The sequence below is a fragment of the Aristolochia californica genome, unplaced genomic scaffold (genome assembly GCF_029961685.1).
Source record: "Aristolochia californica isolate CCGP_79_NKW_82.1479 unplaced genomic scaffold, dmAriCali1.0.hap1 SCAF_12, whole genome shotgun sequence".
Classification (NCBI taxonomy): Eukaryota; Viridiplantae; Streptophyta; class Magnoliopsida; order Piperales; family Aristolochiaceae; genus Aristolochia; species Aristolochia californica.
The window spans coordinates 1998014-2013656 of record NW_027181793.1 but is presented as its reverse complement, the minus strand read 5'-3'; the positions used below and the strand labels follow the sequence as shown (position 1 = coordinate 2013656).

Here is a 15643-nt window from a genome sequence, read left to right as displayed (position 1 = left end):
GTTATTTCTTCCCCTAATCCACAAAAGGAGCAAAGGAGGTCCAGAGAAGTATTGTTGAGGGGGGGCCATGAGACGCCAAGCAGTGGTGGCCGAGTGGACGACGATGGGCCTAGTCCAACTCCATGAGGAGCCTATAGGCCAAGGAAACAGAGAAACGAACACGATCGTCGGGGAGCCATATCATCCGATTAGCCACATGAGCGTGAAGCTTGATTTCACCCAAACCATCAATCAAGTCACAGATAGTAATGGCCTCCTCATCAGTGAGGCTACGCCTCAAACGAAGATCCCAGGAGTCATTCCCTCACGCATCGACGACAGAGATATCACGGCAAGTGGTGAGCTAGAGAAGCGGGGGGAAGGAGGAAACAAGAGGGCCATCACCTGACCACCAGTCGGTCCAAAAGTTAAGGTTGGAGCCATCGCCAACAAAGTAAAGGATAGCCGAGAGGAAGACCGGGAATAAGTGGAACATCACTTTCCAAATAGGGGAGAGAGAACGCTTGCTACCATCAATGATCCATCTAGCCTCGAGACGTAGGAGCTTGGAGGACACCATCAGCTTCCAAGAGGTCGCCGAGTTGGAGTTGAGCTTCCAGAACCACTTCAAAAGGAGCATATCCCATATCCTGAGTGCGTCTAATCCCCGGACCACCCAAGGACTTCGGCATAAAAACATCTTCCCAGCTGACAAGGTGATAGTGGACTCATTATTGGTACCACGCTAGGAATTGTCTCTTGATCATGTCAATGCGCCAACAAACAGAAGCAGGGCAAGGCATAAACGAGAGGAAGTAGTTGGGTATACCAGCCAAACAAGAGTTGAGGAGAGTCAATCTGCCTGCTTTGGAGAGGAGCCTACCCTTCCAAGTAGACAACCGTCGCTCGAGCCTCTCAATCACCAAGGTCCAACGCCCCATCCTTGGTTGCAGTCAATAAGAGGGAGGTCGAGGTAGGAGGAAGGGAGAATCATGATCGACCAACCCAAGGTGTCTGCCTTAAGCTAGAGAAGAGTGGGATCAATATGGATGCCCATAAGAGTCGTCTTCCTCCTGTTAATCTTCTGACCAAAAGTGATCTCAAAGAGGCCAAAAAGAGCCATGTTTTGTGGATTTAATCAAGCGTGCCAGTACCAAAGCAAATCGTCAACAAATTGCAACAGCGGAATATCAAAATAGCTCTGATCCAAGACCGCATCAAGCCACTCGAGGTTACGAGTAGAGTAAAACATGGAGGAGAGGTACTTGGCGATAATATTAAAGAGCAACGAGGAGAGGGGTCCCCTTATCAGATGCCACGAGAGCCATGGAAGAAGCCACAAATAGTGCCATTGAGAAGCAAAGAGTAGGAGGCTGACAAAATGCACCTACGAATCGAAAACCTCCATCGGTCACCAAAACCCATGCGTTGTAAGATATCATCAAGGAGGGACCAACTCACGTGGTCAAAATCTTTTGCAAGGTCGAGCTTGAGGACAAAACGGGGGAGACAGCTTGATGAGGTGATCAATAATCTCGTGAGCAGTCATGGTGGAGTCAAGAATGTCTCGACCACTCCTAGAAGTCAATACGGCCAATGGATTTCCTTTCTCGGAATTCCGGTGGAGCTTTGGTCGGAAACAACTCTAAACCTAAACCACCTTGCCAGAAAATTTGGAGAGCAGATCAAATGGGCGAAGGAAATTGCCAATCACACCAGACTTGACATCGCAAAAGTGTTCGTAGCCCCTTCGACGCCTTGGACAGAAAATTTTTTCATAAAGCTAGCAATCGGAGAAGTTTTCTTTTGGATTAAGGTGGTGATCGAAGAATTTTCCACGGTGGACTCGTCGGAACTCCACAGAGGTAGGCCATTCTGCTCCCCCTCCCCTCCCCGACCTAGTCATCGCTCGGTATCACACCATCCCATAAACCCAGATTCACCCGACCCAACCTAGACTTTGTTGAATTTGATTTCAAATCCAAATCCGAATTCTTTTTCAAATTCGATTCCAAATCCAAACCAAATTTCAAATTCAAATTTAAAACCTTCCACAAACACGACCAGCTTTTTCTATCACCTCGAAAAGCCAAATTGCCCTTCCCAATGCCACCACCCTTTCAAGCAATCAAACCCCCCCCCCCCCCCCCTTCCCTCCTTCCACATGCCACCTCTAATCTTTGCCTCGAAAATCCAAATCACCCCTTTCGAAATATCCCCCTCCTCCCTGCAACCTCAAACGCAGCGCTTTCCCTCCCCCCACATGCTACCTCGACAGCCAACCTTCCCCTTCCCCCACGCGCCACCTCAAACCTTTACCTCGAATCACCAACTTATCCCCTTCGAAATACAACCCTCCCCCCTCAGACCTCGACTGCAGCACTGGCTTCAGCATTAACAGCCAACCCCATAATATCTCCACCTCGGCTAATGCCATTCGCAACCAAACCTCGAAAATCATCCCCCTCCCCCTCATGCTTCACCACCAATCTGCGTGTGTGCCTGTTGAACTGTGTCTCGGTAGCTCTGCCTGCAACATCCAGCCCTCGAGCATCTCAAACCCAAAAAATGATCTCGGGACCCCCACCCACCAGAAAAACTCCGATCTCTCACCACCACCAGATAATCATCAAACAAACTTCTTCACCCCTCCCTTCCAAAACCCCCCCTTTCAGCTACCATGAGGACAACAATTCTGATGGTTTCAACCCTTGCCCAGACACGATTTACTTCGAACCACGGCGAAACCCCCCCCCCCCCCAAAGAATTGGCCACGGTTACACCAGCCTCTCAAAACACCATGGAAAAAACAGCGCCCATCTTCATCCCCAGGATGCAAAAGCCACCTGAAATGCCGCCCCCACTCACTTTTCAAGATCCAAAGGCCACATCAGAAACTGAGCCCAATCCTAACACCACGCTCAACCTGGATCTTCCAACTCCTCCAGTTTTGGCTACCTATCAAAGAAGGAAAAAGAGTGGCCCCGCCCGTTACCAATCAGGGGCTGCTTCGGCCAACAGAATATCCCCCCCTGACCATTTCAACCCTCCCCTCCCTCCAACTGAGAGGATGGCAACAAAGTTACAATCTGAACAAAGTCGATATGACAAGGAAACATGGCAAAACATGATGAATCTGGCTCGTCTCTTGGGAGTGGTTTTCCATGGACAGAATTCAAGAAGGAAAGATGATGTGGGAGTTCAACAAATCAGTTCTAAATGATCTTGATCTTTAGGAATGTTCGGGGAGTAGGTTCTTCATGGAAGCGAGCAATAATTTGTCACCTCCTATCACAATTCAAGCCTTCTATTGTGGTGCTCCGAGAAACAAAATGCCAAAGTCCAAACGACTGCCTTGCCTATGACCTTTGGAACTGCCCCTCACTGCAATGGTCGGCCATAAATTCGATCGGCCACTTTGGTGGAATCATGGTGCTATGGGATGGCTCCCTTGTCGATGCAATCAACACCAATCACGGAACTTACTCGGTGGGGATTCATTTCCATGATCGTTGTTCAGGTTCTCAGTGGTGTCTCGCCAGAGTTTACGGTCCTAACCGCTATCACGAGAAAAGAAATTTCTGGGAGTAGCTCTCTGACCTCCAATTCCAATGGCCTCTGCCATGGAGCTTTGCGGGAGATTTCAATACAATTCGTTTTTGCGATAAAAGACTACCTCCAGCTACTCACATCTCATCTTCTATGAGGGGTTTTGCTGACTTCATCGATAGTAGAGAGTTGGAAGAAATCACCCTCTCCGGAAAGGCATTCACTTGGTCAAATGGGCAGCAACATCCTATCCTCTCGAAGTAGGATCGTTTTCTTGCTGATTCAAATTGGCTTCATCTTTATGATGATATATCCAGAAGAGTCCTGAATCGAGTAGGATCCGATCACTAACCCATCCTATTATCCACCTCGTGTGGAAGATGGGGTCCCTCCCCCCATTCAAATTCGAAAACATCTGGCTCTCGGATGCTGATTTTGATGTACTATTGAAAAAACTGGTGGTCTAGCTTGCTGGCTTGGGGTCGACCAGAGTGGTCTCTACCGATAAAGCTCAAACTCTTTAAAAAGAATCTTAAGGACTGGTCCTTCCGGCATCGTCAAACAGCTAGAGCAAAAAAATCCTCTCTTCAACCGCATCGCCAAGCTGGATTCATCAGAAGAGCAAAGGTATCTAACTCAATCTGAATTTTCCACTCGCCTTTCGCTTCAAACAGAGTTGCAAATTCTCCTAGTTCAGAAAAGAATCAGCTGGAAGCAAAGAGCCCATTTTTAATGGCTAACTGATGGAGATGCCAACACAAAAATTTTCCACTCCCTCACATCGACGAGGAAGAGATCCAACCGAATTACCTCTTTATGCATCAATAACGAGGTAACGTCGGATAGGATCCAAATTACTAACGAGTTGTTCAGTTTTTTCATAGATTTATAAACTAATGATTTATCTTAATCGACCCAAAGTCCAGCAGCTTCATTTTGGCCACCTTTCTCACTTTGTTGCATCTCTTCTCGAAGCTCCTTTCTCCCATAAGGAAATTGAAAAGGCAGTCCAGGGCATGGCTTGTGACCAGGCACTGGGCCCAGATGGATTCAACGGTGAATTCTACCACCGTGCTTGGCCGATTATCAAGGGAGATATTTATAAGATGGTTGAGGGATTTTTTAAGAATGGCATCTCCTTTTGCAGCATGAGAGCCTCTTGTGGGTGATGGCCATCATATTAGATTTTGGGAAGACTGGTGGTTGGGTGATATGCCTCTTCAGAATTCTTTCCCTAGCCTCTTCAGAATTTCAAGATTAAGGAATATTACCATTGTTGAAGTCACCAATAATGGGGGATGGAACATTCAACCTCATTGTGGTCTATCGGAACTTGAAGGTCTTGAAGCCAATCGCCTTTTGGACACTTTATAGCCAGCCAGAATTCAACCTAACAAATCAGATAAATTAATCTGGAGTCTGAATAAAAGTGGCTCCTTCTCAGTCTCCTACGCTTACCTTGTTATTCGAGGAGAGATTACTCGTGATCCCAAGCATGAAGTGGAGTTCACATGGCATCTCAACGCCCACCCTAAAGTAAAAATTTTCATGTGGAGTGCATGCCGCAACAAAATCCTCTCTGCTGATAATCTCAGAATTCGTGGCCAGCTCGGGGTTGACCCCATTTGCCCTTTCTGCAATGCCAATGAAGAAATTGTTAGTCATCTGCTTCTCATGTGCCCTTTCTCTTGGGAGATTTGGACGTCGATTATTAGCCGAATTGGGCTCCATCTCTGCTTCCCAAAGGACTTACCCGCCACCTGCCGAAAGCTTGCAGGGACCCCTATCCCCGGTCTTGGAAAATTGATGATCTTTGCCCTCTCCGCATTCATCCCCTGGGGCCTTTGGCAAGAACGCAATCAAAGGAGATTCAATGCCAAGTTCAGCACTCAAGATAGAGTCATTGAAACCATCTCAGGCAATATTGCTACATAGCTCCACTCTCGAAAAGCCTTCACCCCCTTCTCAGGATCTTCCATCAGAAATAATTGGAGATGTCTTGCCCAGCTCCACATTTCTTCGAAGCCCCCAGTTATTTTTGAGTGGGCCCCGTCGCCTGTTGGTATCCTTAAATTGAATTTTGGCGGATCTTCTTTCGGTAACCCTGGCTTAGCGGGTTTTGGCGGCGTGATTCGTGACTCTCTTGGGAAGTAGATCGTCTCCTTCTCCGGCCCTCTCGGTATTGCGGACTCCACGACGGCCGAGCTTCAAAGCCTACTTAATGGACACCGTGTTTTCTGCAATCATTGCTTCAGGCCCATCTTGATTGAGGGAGACTCCAAGGTGGTGATTGGTTGGTGTGAGAATTCCTCTGCACCTCTGTGGCGCCATTGGGACGCTTTTTTTGAAATTATGGATATTGTCAATTTATTTGACTGTTTTTGGTCTCTCATTCCGAGATCAGCAAATTTTGTGGATGATGTTTTAGCCAAGCAAGGAGCCTCCTTGCAACCTCTTGTTGTTAAGAGTTAGCTCCTCTTTTTGTTCTCTTAATAAAATCATATTTCATCAAACAAACAAAAAAATGTCTCAGCTGCAAATAAAAGCATTTTGATCGCAGTGATGATGGTGGGAAGAACAACCTTTAGATGACAAGCCAGGATGTGAGCAATGATCTTGTATGGGCTAGAGACAAGACTAATTGAACTCATCCACAGAGGGCAAGGAGTTTTCCTTATGGGGAGAGAAATCTTAGATTCCACAATGGCAGCAAATGAGCTTATTGATCACTTCCCCGTAACCAGGACCCGAGAATCGCCCTAAAGCTTTTGACAGAGTTAATTGGATCTTGCTTGATGAGATAATGGAAAAAATGGGTTTCGGTGGAAAAGTGGCTATTTTGGATCAGAAGTTGTGTGGGCTCAGCCTCCTACTCTCTCATCCTCAATGGCTCAATCTATGGGTATTTCGAAGGTACCAGGGGGATCAGACAGGGTGACCCGCTCTCTCTGCTCTTATTCAACATGGTAGCAGAATTCCTCTCCTTTATGTTTTATTTGGCTGATAATCTTGGATGGATCCCCCCCACTAGTCCCCAACAGGCTTTTAATATCCCCATACTTCAGTATGCAGATGATACCATTATATTTGGAATAAAAAATATAGAAGGAACTAGAGGGATCAAAGCAGTATTGGGCCTTTTTGAATTAGCCTCTATGCAGAAAGTTAATTGGGGGAAAACATCTCTCATGGGATTCAACTTTGGCCCTAAGTTTCTTGCAGAGATGGCAAATATATTTGGTTGTACAACAACTAGTTTTCCAACAACTTACCTTGGTCTCCCCCTATTTAATGGCTGCATATCCCAAAGTCTATGGAATCCGGTGGTTGAAAAGATTGAGTCCCGATTAGCAACCTGGAAGGAGCGTCTACTCAGAAAGTTGGGAGGCTCATCATCCTTAGGTCTTGTATAGCAGGCATCCCGAATTATGTTTTATCGTTTATGCCTTGCCCTTCTTCCGCATGTAAGATCATGGATAAGCTAAAAAAAAGGTTTATCTGGAGGGGATCGAGCGATGCATTTAAATATCACCTAGTCAGATGGGATGATGTTTGTCTGCCAAAGAGATTGGGAGGGTTGGGGATTCGAAAATCAAAGGAAATGAACCAAGCTCTGCTCCTCAAATGGATATGGAAGTTCAACACAATTTCTTCTAACTTTTGGAAGGAAATGGTTCTTGTCAAGCTTGGTTGGAATTCTCCATGGTGTATGTCAGGTGGCAATCGGAGAGGCATATCCTCAATCTGGAGATCACTATACTCATTTCTTCAACACATTTCCTCAACCAGTAGATTCTTTGTTGGCACAAGTAAATCCCTTAAATTTTAGGATGATTGGTGGACAGGGCAGGAACCTTTACGGATCTCTTTCAGGAATCTATTCCTCCTCTCTACACAAAAGGAGATATCAGTAGTTGATGCTTTTGAGGGGGGTGGTTTGAGCCTACATCCCCGAAGGGGTCTCTCCAACATGGAGGCTTTGGAAGCAAGCCGCTTGATGGATTTTTTAAATTCTGTCAGAATTAGACCTTCCGATGCAGACAAACTCATTTGGTGGCCTGAAAAAAACGGCCCTTCTCAGTTTCATCTGCATACAGATACATTACTGGCTAGGATTCAACTCAAAGGAAGCATGAGATATATACTTTGTATGGCATCTTTGTGCACCGCCAAAGATAAAATTCTTCATGTGGAGCGCTTGCCAAAGTAAGATTCTCACGGCAGACATGCTTAGAAGAAGGGGTCACCCATCTATCGACCCCCTCTATCCTTTTTGCAACACATTGGTTGAAACCACCAATCAAATTCTGCTACAGTGCTCCTTCTCATGGAATGTGTGAACCTCCGTTCTTTGCAAGTTAGGGCTGCAATTCAGCAAGTCGCTCATTGGCTATCTCCTTCCTGGTCTCGGAAAAGTGAAGATCTCCGCTTGTGCCAGTTTCGTTCCGTAGGGGCTTTGGAATGAACGCAACCGAAGGCGTTTCGATACTAGAAGTGAATCAGCGGTAAGAGTAGCGGACAGGTTATCGGTCCAAATCTTCTCTTGGCTTCTGACTAAGAAGTCTTTTTCCTCTTCCGAGTGTACCTCTATCCGTGAAAATTGGAGCAATTTGGCAAAGATGCACATTGGGACCAAGGTCCAAGTCATGCGGGAGTGGACTCCCCCGGAAGCTAGTTACCTAAAGTTGAATTTTGATGGCTCTTCTCTCGACAATCCTAGGATCGCTGGTTTTGGGGGAGTTATTTCGAATTTATCCGGCAATAAATGTTTTTCTTATGCCGGCCCATTAGGCATTTCCGATTAAACGTCGGCTGAGCTCCATGGCCTCCTCAATGAGCTTCGCGTTTTCAGAGTCAAATGCAGTGGCCCCCTTCACATTGAAGGGGACTCAAAGGTGGTCATTGGCGGGTGCGAGTATGCTTCCCCTCCCTTGTGGTGCCATTTGGACATTTTTCGGGAGATTTTAGAAATTACCTCACTATTCTCTTGTATTTGGACTCACATCCCGAGATCTACAAATTCGACAGTAGATGTGCTAACCAAGCAAAGAGCACCCCTACAATCTCTTGTTGTTAGGGATTTTCTCCCTCTCCCTTTGTAATTTTTCTCTTGTTAATATAAATACATCTTTTTTCAAAAAAACAAAAACAAAAGACTAAACGGACTAAAATCATGCGGATGCTCAACGTTGGTTTTCTTAGGCAAAAGTGCAATAAGGGAAACGCCGACACTTTTAAAAGAAATGCCTCGATTGTAGAAGTTGTGAACCATGGAGAGAATGAACGTACATTCTCATGGTAGGCCAACAAAGTCTATAGAATTCACTATTATATCCGCCAAGGCCCAGGGCCCTATCACAAGGAAGGCCCATAACAGTATTCTCAACCTCAAGGTGCGAGACAGGGAGCTCAATGAAGACTGCCAAGGCAGGAGAGATCGAGGTGAAGTGAAGGCGAGGCAGCTGGGGGCGGTGGCAATCTTCCCTGTATAGATTTGTGAAAAAACTGAGAAGGGCATCAGTAATGGAGGCCCTATCCGATGGAACTTCATTGTCAATAGACAAAAGTGACTTGGTTAGTCCCCCGACGGGCCGAGACAATAGCATAAAAGAACTTTGTGCTGGCATCACCCTTGGCCACTCACTTAAAACGGGCCTGTTACCTCCATTGCACCCATTCAGTGTAAAGAATAGATTGAAATTTATTTTGGTGAGAGATGCAATGAGAGAATTCAGCATGATAAAGGCACATTTGCTCCCCAATCAGGTCAAGACCAGCAATCTAAGACTGGAGCAAGAACCTATCGGTAGGGCAAAGAGGCAACATTTTGAGGACTAAGACTTGAGCTTATCTTTGAGCTGCTTCAGCTTGAGAGGGAAAATCCAACCATCATAATTAGAGCCCCCAATAACCGCCCACCACGAGTTAATACAATCAGCAAATTGCTTATTTATCAGCCAAGCATTGTCAAACAGAAAGGGGGACTGGCCGCATTTGTCAAATTTGGTGTCATTTTGGATGGGCGGTTTAAAATTGAGCCACAGACATTCTCATGGAATCTAAACCAATCACCAGTGGCGAAGAAACGATCTAGCTTGGATAGGATGGGCGGCCTCTACGCATTAGACTAGCTAAAGGTTTTGCCGGAAAGGCAGATATCCTCCAATTCAAAATTTCCAATGAAGTCGGCAAAGTGACACACAGTGTAAGTAATTCTGGTTGCGAGGGGAGAAGATCAGAGAGTTCTTCCCAAAAGAGCAGCATTCCCAATAACGAGTGGGCCCATAGATTCCAGCGAGCACCCAAATAAAACCGGTGCATCTGTCACGTAACTTAATTCCAATAGAAAAGGAACCAATGACGTAGTCTAAGACTTCAACAACAGATGAATACCAAAGGAGGAGAATTCCCCCTGATAAACCAATAGCATTAATAGCCAGCCACTCTAAATTGCAGCAACCCATAAGTAATGAACAATGGAGGCATCCTTGGGTCTAGAGGATGAGATAATCTCCAAAAGGCGAGAGGCTAGTAAGGAATCCGAGTCATCCAGCCCACACCGGAGGTGATGATCCCAGGAGCCAGATCTCCAGGCATATTCGATAGAGAGTCAATGTTGAGTAGAAGCTCATCAAATACTGCTGAAGGAGGTCCTCAAGGGCCCGGAGTTGACCCACCAATCCTCCCAGAAACGAACCGCACACCCATTTCCAACATGGAAACGAATATTTGATATGAATAGAGGGAGGAGAAGGAAGAAAGCTTGCCAGATTGGAGAGAGGAAAAATCTCCAACCTCCAGAGGTCCACCAATGATCCTGCCAGCTCAGCTTAGAAGATACCATCGGTTTCCAAAGATTACTACCAGTAGTGTTGAACTTCCAAATCTACTCGAGGAGAAGGGCCATATTCATATCCTTGGTGAGTCGGATACCCAAACCTCCCCTAGATTTGGAGATGCACACATCCTTCCAACCTACAAGATGATACTTAAAATCTGACGAAGTGCCACGCCAAAGGAACCTTTTCATCAATCTATCAATTTGCATACAAACCGTGGCCAAACAATGTAGGAAGGAGAGGAACTAATTGGAGATACCAGCCAAACAGGATTAAAAAAGGACAAGTCTTCCAGCTTTCGAGAGGAACCTATTAAGTTGTGGGGCCTAATCAACGCCCTACGTTGAGTCGGTACGCGTATCGACCTTAAGTTAACTACTAATAGTCGATCCACAATATATTAATTGTTGTTTCATTAAGGGTAATTTACGAATTTTATTCCTGTAGGTTGCCCTAATTTCTTCTTTATATTTGGGGCGCTGCTATTAGGGTTTTATCGTCATCTGAGGAGCATCAATTGCGGCCAAGAAAGGTTAGAGAAAAACAACACCTGTAAGCGTGTGCGATCTCTCTTGTAAACTATTTCATCTTCATAGTGGATTACTACAACGGCGGAAGACAGGACATAGTCTCACCTTGAGGCAAACTTGTTTAAATCTTGTTTGTTCTCGTGCTTGCTTTTCCTTTCTTTTGCAATTATTATTATTGCTCTCGTTAGTTTGGAATTAAGGCGTCTAATTCCTAACAGAACCGACCTCTCCAAGTGGCCAACCGGGACTCCAACCACTCAATAATCAGGGTCGGGTTGCACCCAACTTTTCTTATTTAAACAAATACCCGATCTGAATAGAGGGGGGAGAAGGAAGAAAGCTCTCCAGATTGGAGAGAGCACAGATCTCCTACCTCCCGAGGTTCACCAGTGATCTTGCCAGCTCAGCTTAGAAGATACCATCGATTTCCAAAGATTACTACCAGCAGTGTTGAACTTCCAAATCCACTTGAGGAGAAGGGCCATATTCATATCCTTGGTGAGCCGGATACCCAAACCTCCCCGAGATTTGGATATGCACACATCCTTCTAACCTACAAGATGATACTTAAAATCCAAGGAAGTGCCACGCCAAAGTAACCTTATGTTATTCACTTTATTGTATTTATAACAATGCCATTATCTCCATACTTACCATAAAAATTGATAAAAATAACACCAACATTAATGCATTGGATAATGAATAAATATAGAATACAATAAATCAATTTAAGTCATTCAATTCAATTTTGATGGTAAAAATATAAATGAGGTGCACCTAAGCTTTATACGGATGTGTGTGTATATATATATATATACACACACACACACACATATATATACATATATATTATACACACATATACATATAAAGCCTAGTTGGTCCTTCAATCTTCCATAGGTTTTGCCTTGTCTAATTGGATTTCTTGAGATAGAAGTGTTACTCAATGAGAGAATAAAGATGAGTAAACTAAATATTGAACAACAATTTGTCGTTAAAAAAAAAAACAACAATTTGAAGTTTCCTCCATGTTATGTACTTCTAACTTGAAAGAAAATTACAGTGTGTACTAATGAATTTCGGTCCAAGAACTTATTCAACAGTTCCAAAGCTTGTAAAGAAGCAGGCAGATATACAAAGCCAAGAATTTTTTTCATTTTTTTCTTTTTCGATGAGATAAGGTGTAGGACAAAACTGTATCTATCGAGCATGTTTCATGACAAATCAGCTTATAGATGGGTATATAGAAAAGCTTTAGCATCATCTTCATTGTCATCTATCTCTAGCAAGCCAGCAATCCAAATGTGCAAAGCAGGGCCTCAATGATCTGTATTTGGCCACTTGAAGGGGAGTGTCCAAGTACTAGAGAAAGACGGTTTTTGTATTCAAGTATAACATAATATCTTAAACATGTAACTCTTTGTCAAGTTAAACTCCTTGTTTGATTTTTACTTAACTAGGAAGTTTGGTTTTGACCTATGTTTATAAAAGTGAATAATGATAAGACAACTGAAATTAAGCTGACCGCCTGTCTCTCACATTCTATCTTTTAGTCTGGATTGTTCCACCTAACAATGGCTAATAATGAACTTGAACAGAAAGGAAGAAGATTAGACTCTACTGAACATAAAAGTGACTTCAGTTTATCAACTTACTTACAAACTAAAGGAAAAAGTCAACAAACCACTACAACTAACCAAAGCTTTCAATGTCCTCCTCTATCTTCACTTTCACACTCTTTTTCATTTCTATTATTACCAGTATACAGGGTCAAGCTTTACCCAAACAGACACTTTTCACTAGCTGGGCTCCATTTTAGAAGATGTGGAAGATTAAAGAGGATGCACTTATGTATGATGGTTTAAGTGTGGGATATCGAGTGCAATGGGATGGGCAAGTGTTGAAAGGGATATCAGCCAAATCAAACAAGATCAGTGCTAGCCCATCTGCTCTATGGAGCAGAAAGTTAAGCAATGAAGATGCAACAATTAAAAAAATGAAGATGATCATGATGAGAATATTTAGATGAATTTGTGGCAGCACTAGGAAGGACAAAATAAAGTGATCATAAGACAATGTGAGAAGATAAGTGAGTTTTGTATAAAATGGTTCAGGTGTGTCAAGCACAGGGCCAAAATTTTATCAATGAAGAGAGTTATGTATTGTCACTTGAGCAATTAACAACAAACAGAGGAAAGACAAAAATGACAACTTAGTGAACACAGCTAAGGACCGAATGGAAGAGGAGGTATCATGTACCCAACTTTAATGTAGACTGCATAAGGACATAATGATGATTACCAGGCAGACCTACTTTGGCACCAAAGTTTCTTGAGAAAAGAACATAAGTGTAGAAGACGTACATGAGTACCAAAAAAGTAAAGGCCAAAACAATTCTGTAAGAGATGTCCAAAATCCTTGTGACTGAATGCTGATGTCAGCAATGTGTGTATCCGGCCACTTTTAAAGTTCTCCATTGACACCTGCTCAAGGAAACAACCAAGTATTCTCATGTTTCAGGCTAAACTAAGAGAACAGAGGAAGGAGAGTGGACCATTCTGCAACCTAGATGTCATTCCAAGGAAGTAAGTCATTGCCCCGCTGACTTTTTCAAGGTAGTACAATTGGAATGCTTTTAATTAATTACAAGCCCAATGTCAACTTCAAGAACTTGTTTCATCAATAACCATAGGGGTGATTCCAACCTCCACAAAATTAATTCAGATCCCAACCTGTTATTGAGTTTAAATGTTGCACAACCCTCCACCCCAAATGAAAATTTATTGTTTGAAATACTCACAGTAAAGTGTCTTAGCATAAACAACCAATCTCCACTCCTCCACATGAGTAGAACGGCAACATTGATGCCAATCAAACCCCAGACAACTTCATCTGCATTTGGCAGAAATGATCTCCTGAAAATGGTCGTCAGAGAGCATAAGACCATGAAAGATACAGAACAAAATCTTTCTAGGTAAGATGTGTTTATGTTTGCAACATGTAAGATCACAAAGGAAACACTTAAGATTTGTCCCATGAAGTCCTCGGGTATACTTTCTGGCTAAAATAGTATATTTCAGGATTCTGGCTTATCTTTAGGATACACAATCAAAAACCAGTTGGCATTCACTTGACCATATGCCATGGCATTTTTTATGCATATGACCCAAGTCTTGGCATTAATATAGCCAACGATACCTGATAAAGGTTGATTTATCTTTGAGGCTTCAGAAGATTTTGTGGTCTTTGAAAAGATCTGAATACCTCATCAACTACCAACCAGCTTTCTTACACTGAACAAAGCTAACGAGACAATTTACTCTGAACCAAGAAGGAGATATTTTAACATTTATTAATTTCTTCCATACATAACGGTATTTTGACAACTATTAAAATATCCAAGGATATAAAACACAATGCTTTGAAGTCCCAAAAGTCTCAAGGTTTTCTTTCTGCCTTTGGCTGTTTAAATTTTGACCACAGAAATTTAAACTGAATTTTCCTCAAAATGTATGATAGTATAGGGTGAACTTCTCAGTAGCTCTTTAATTGGTTATTTCAACACTACCAACATCTGCTTGCATAGGGAAAGTAGATGATGTATAGCTTCCCACCCGCAAAAAGACCGGTGTTCAAACCAAGTGGCACGTAGACTTCGCATTTTTTTAACTGAAAGTTTTCAAATACAGCGTAAAGACGAGTACTCAAATCATCAAAACCCTGTCCAAAATGATAGCATAACCGAAATCCCGTAAAATGAAATTGAAAGAAAATAAAACAAAATAACCGGAAAAATTATACCATGACGAACCTCCGTGGTACCTCCACCTTGAGAAACCTCTTCTACTGAGAACCGCCAAACGAGTACTCGTGGTTAACTTCTTCAAGTTAATGGGATTACAGACAACCTCAATGAGTTTCAAGTTGGTGAGGCTTTTATAGATTTGACGTCCCAATGTATGAAAAGAATGGGGGCAGATGCAAAAAGTTGAATTAGACTGAGAAAGAGGAGAAGTCAGGAGCTTATTTGTGCCTTTCTTCCCGAGACAATTCAGGTTTCTAGAAGTGTTGCATATGTGAAATGAAGCAGGAAAATCATAGGAGGATTTCGAGACTGATTTGAGAGTAAAAGAGAGGAACCTCTGCATTTTCCCAGAGGAGCCGGAAGAACAGGAGCATCGAAAGACAGACAAATGGGGTAGGCGACCTCTCAAATGCACGAGTGGAAAAGAAAAACAGTAAATAAACTCTTAAGCGAATAATTAAAATAATAAAATAAAAATATCAAATTATCATACGAAAAATCATTTGGTGCAAATCATGCGAAAATGGCTATCTTAACCGTCCGATCATGATTGGATGGCTGTGATAGCCATTGATCGGACGATTGGGATAGTCATTAATCATGATCAAATAACTGAGATATCATTTCTCATGTTTTGTACCAAATAGTTTTTCGTATTGGATCAGTTATTGGCGCTTAAACAAGTATATAATGTATTTACTAACACACCAAAATAGTATTTATATATATATATATTAAATTATTATAAAAATAGATAAAAACAAAATCTCAGAATTCATAACTTTCCTTCAGATTTGATATTATAAAAATAGATAAAAACAAAATCTCAGAATTCATAACTTTCCTTCAGATTTGATACAAAGCTCGAGGTCCTTTGCTATCACCAATCAGTCCTATCCATAAATCCAATAAAAAAATCGATCTAAAGAAACACCTATCCA

At 42.9% G+C, this 15643-nt stretch overlaps 1 protein-coding gene across 2 annotated transcripts in view; it reads right to left on the bottom strand.

The window, feature by feature from the left end:
* The window catches only part of LOC137946449 (RHOMBOID-like protein 12, mitochondrial), a 56619-nt gene extending 41530 nt beyond the window's left edge, over positions 1-15089 (bottom strand). For both annotated transcript variants that reach the window (XM_068792746.1, XM_068792747.1), the window contains exons 1-3: positions 14699-15089; positions 13698-13812; positions 13261-13380 (exon numbers count right to left, since the gene is read on the bottom strand). In XM_068792746.1, the coding sequence (XP_068648847.1) occupies positions 13261-13380; positions 13698-13812; positions 14699-15045 (582 nt within the window). In that variant the 5' untranslated portion in view covers positions 15046-15089. The remainder of the gene's footprint in view (positions 1-13260; positions 13381-13697; positions 13813-14698) is intronic.
* Between the last annotated feature and the right edge of the window lie 554 nt (positions 15090-15643).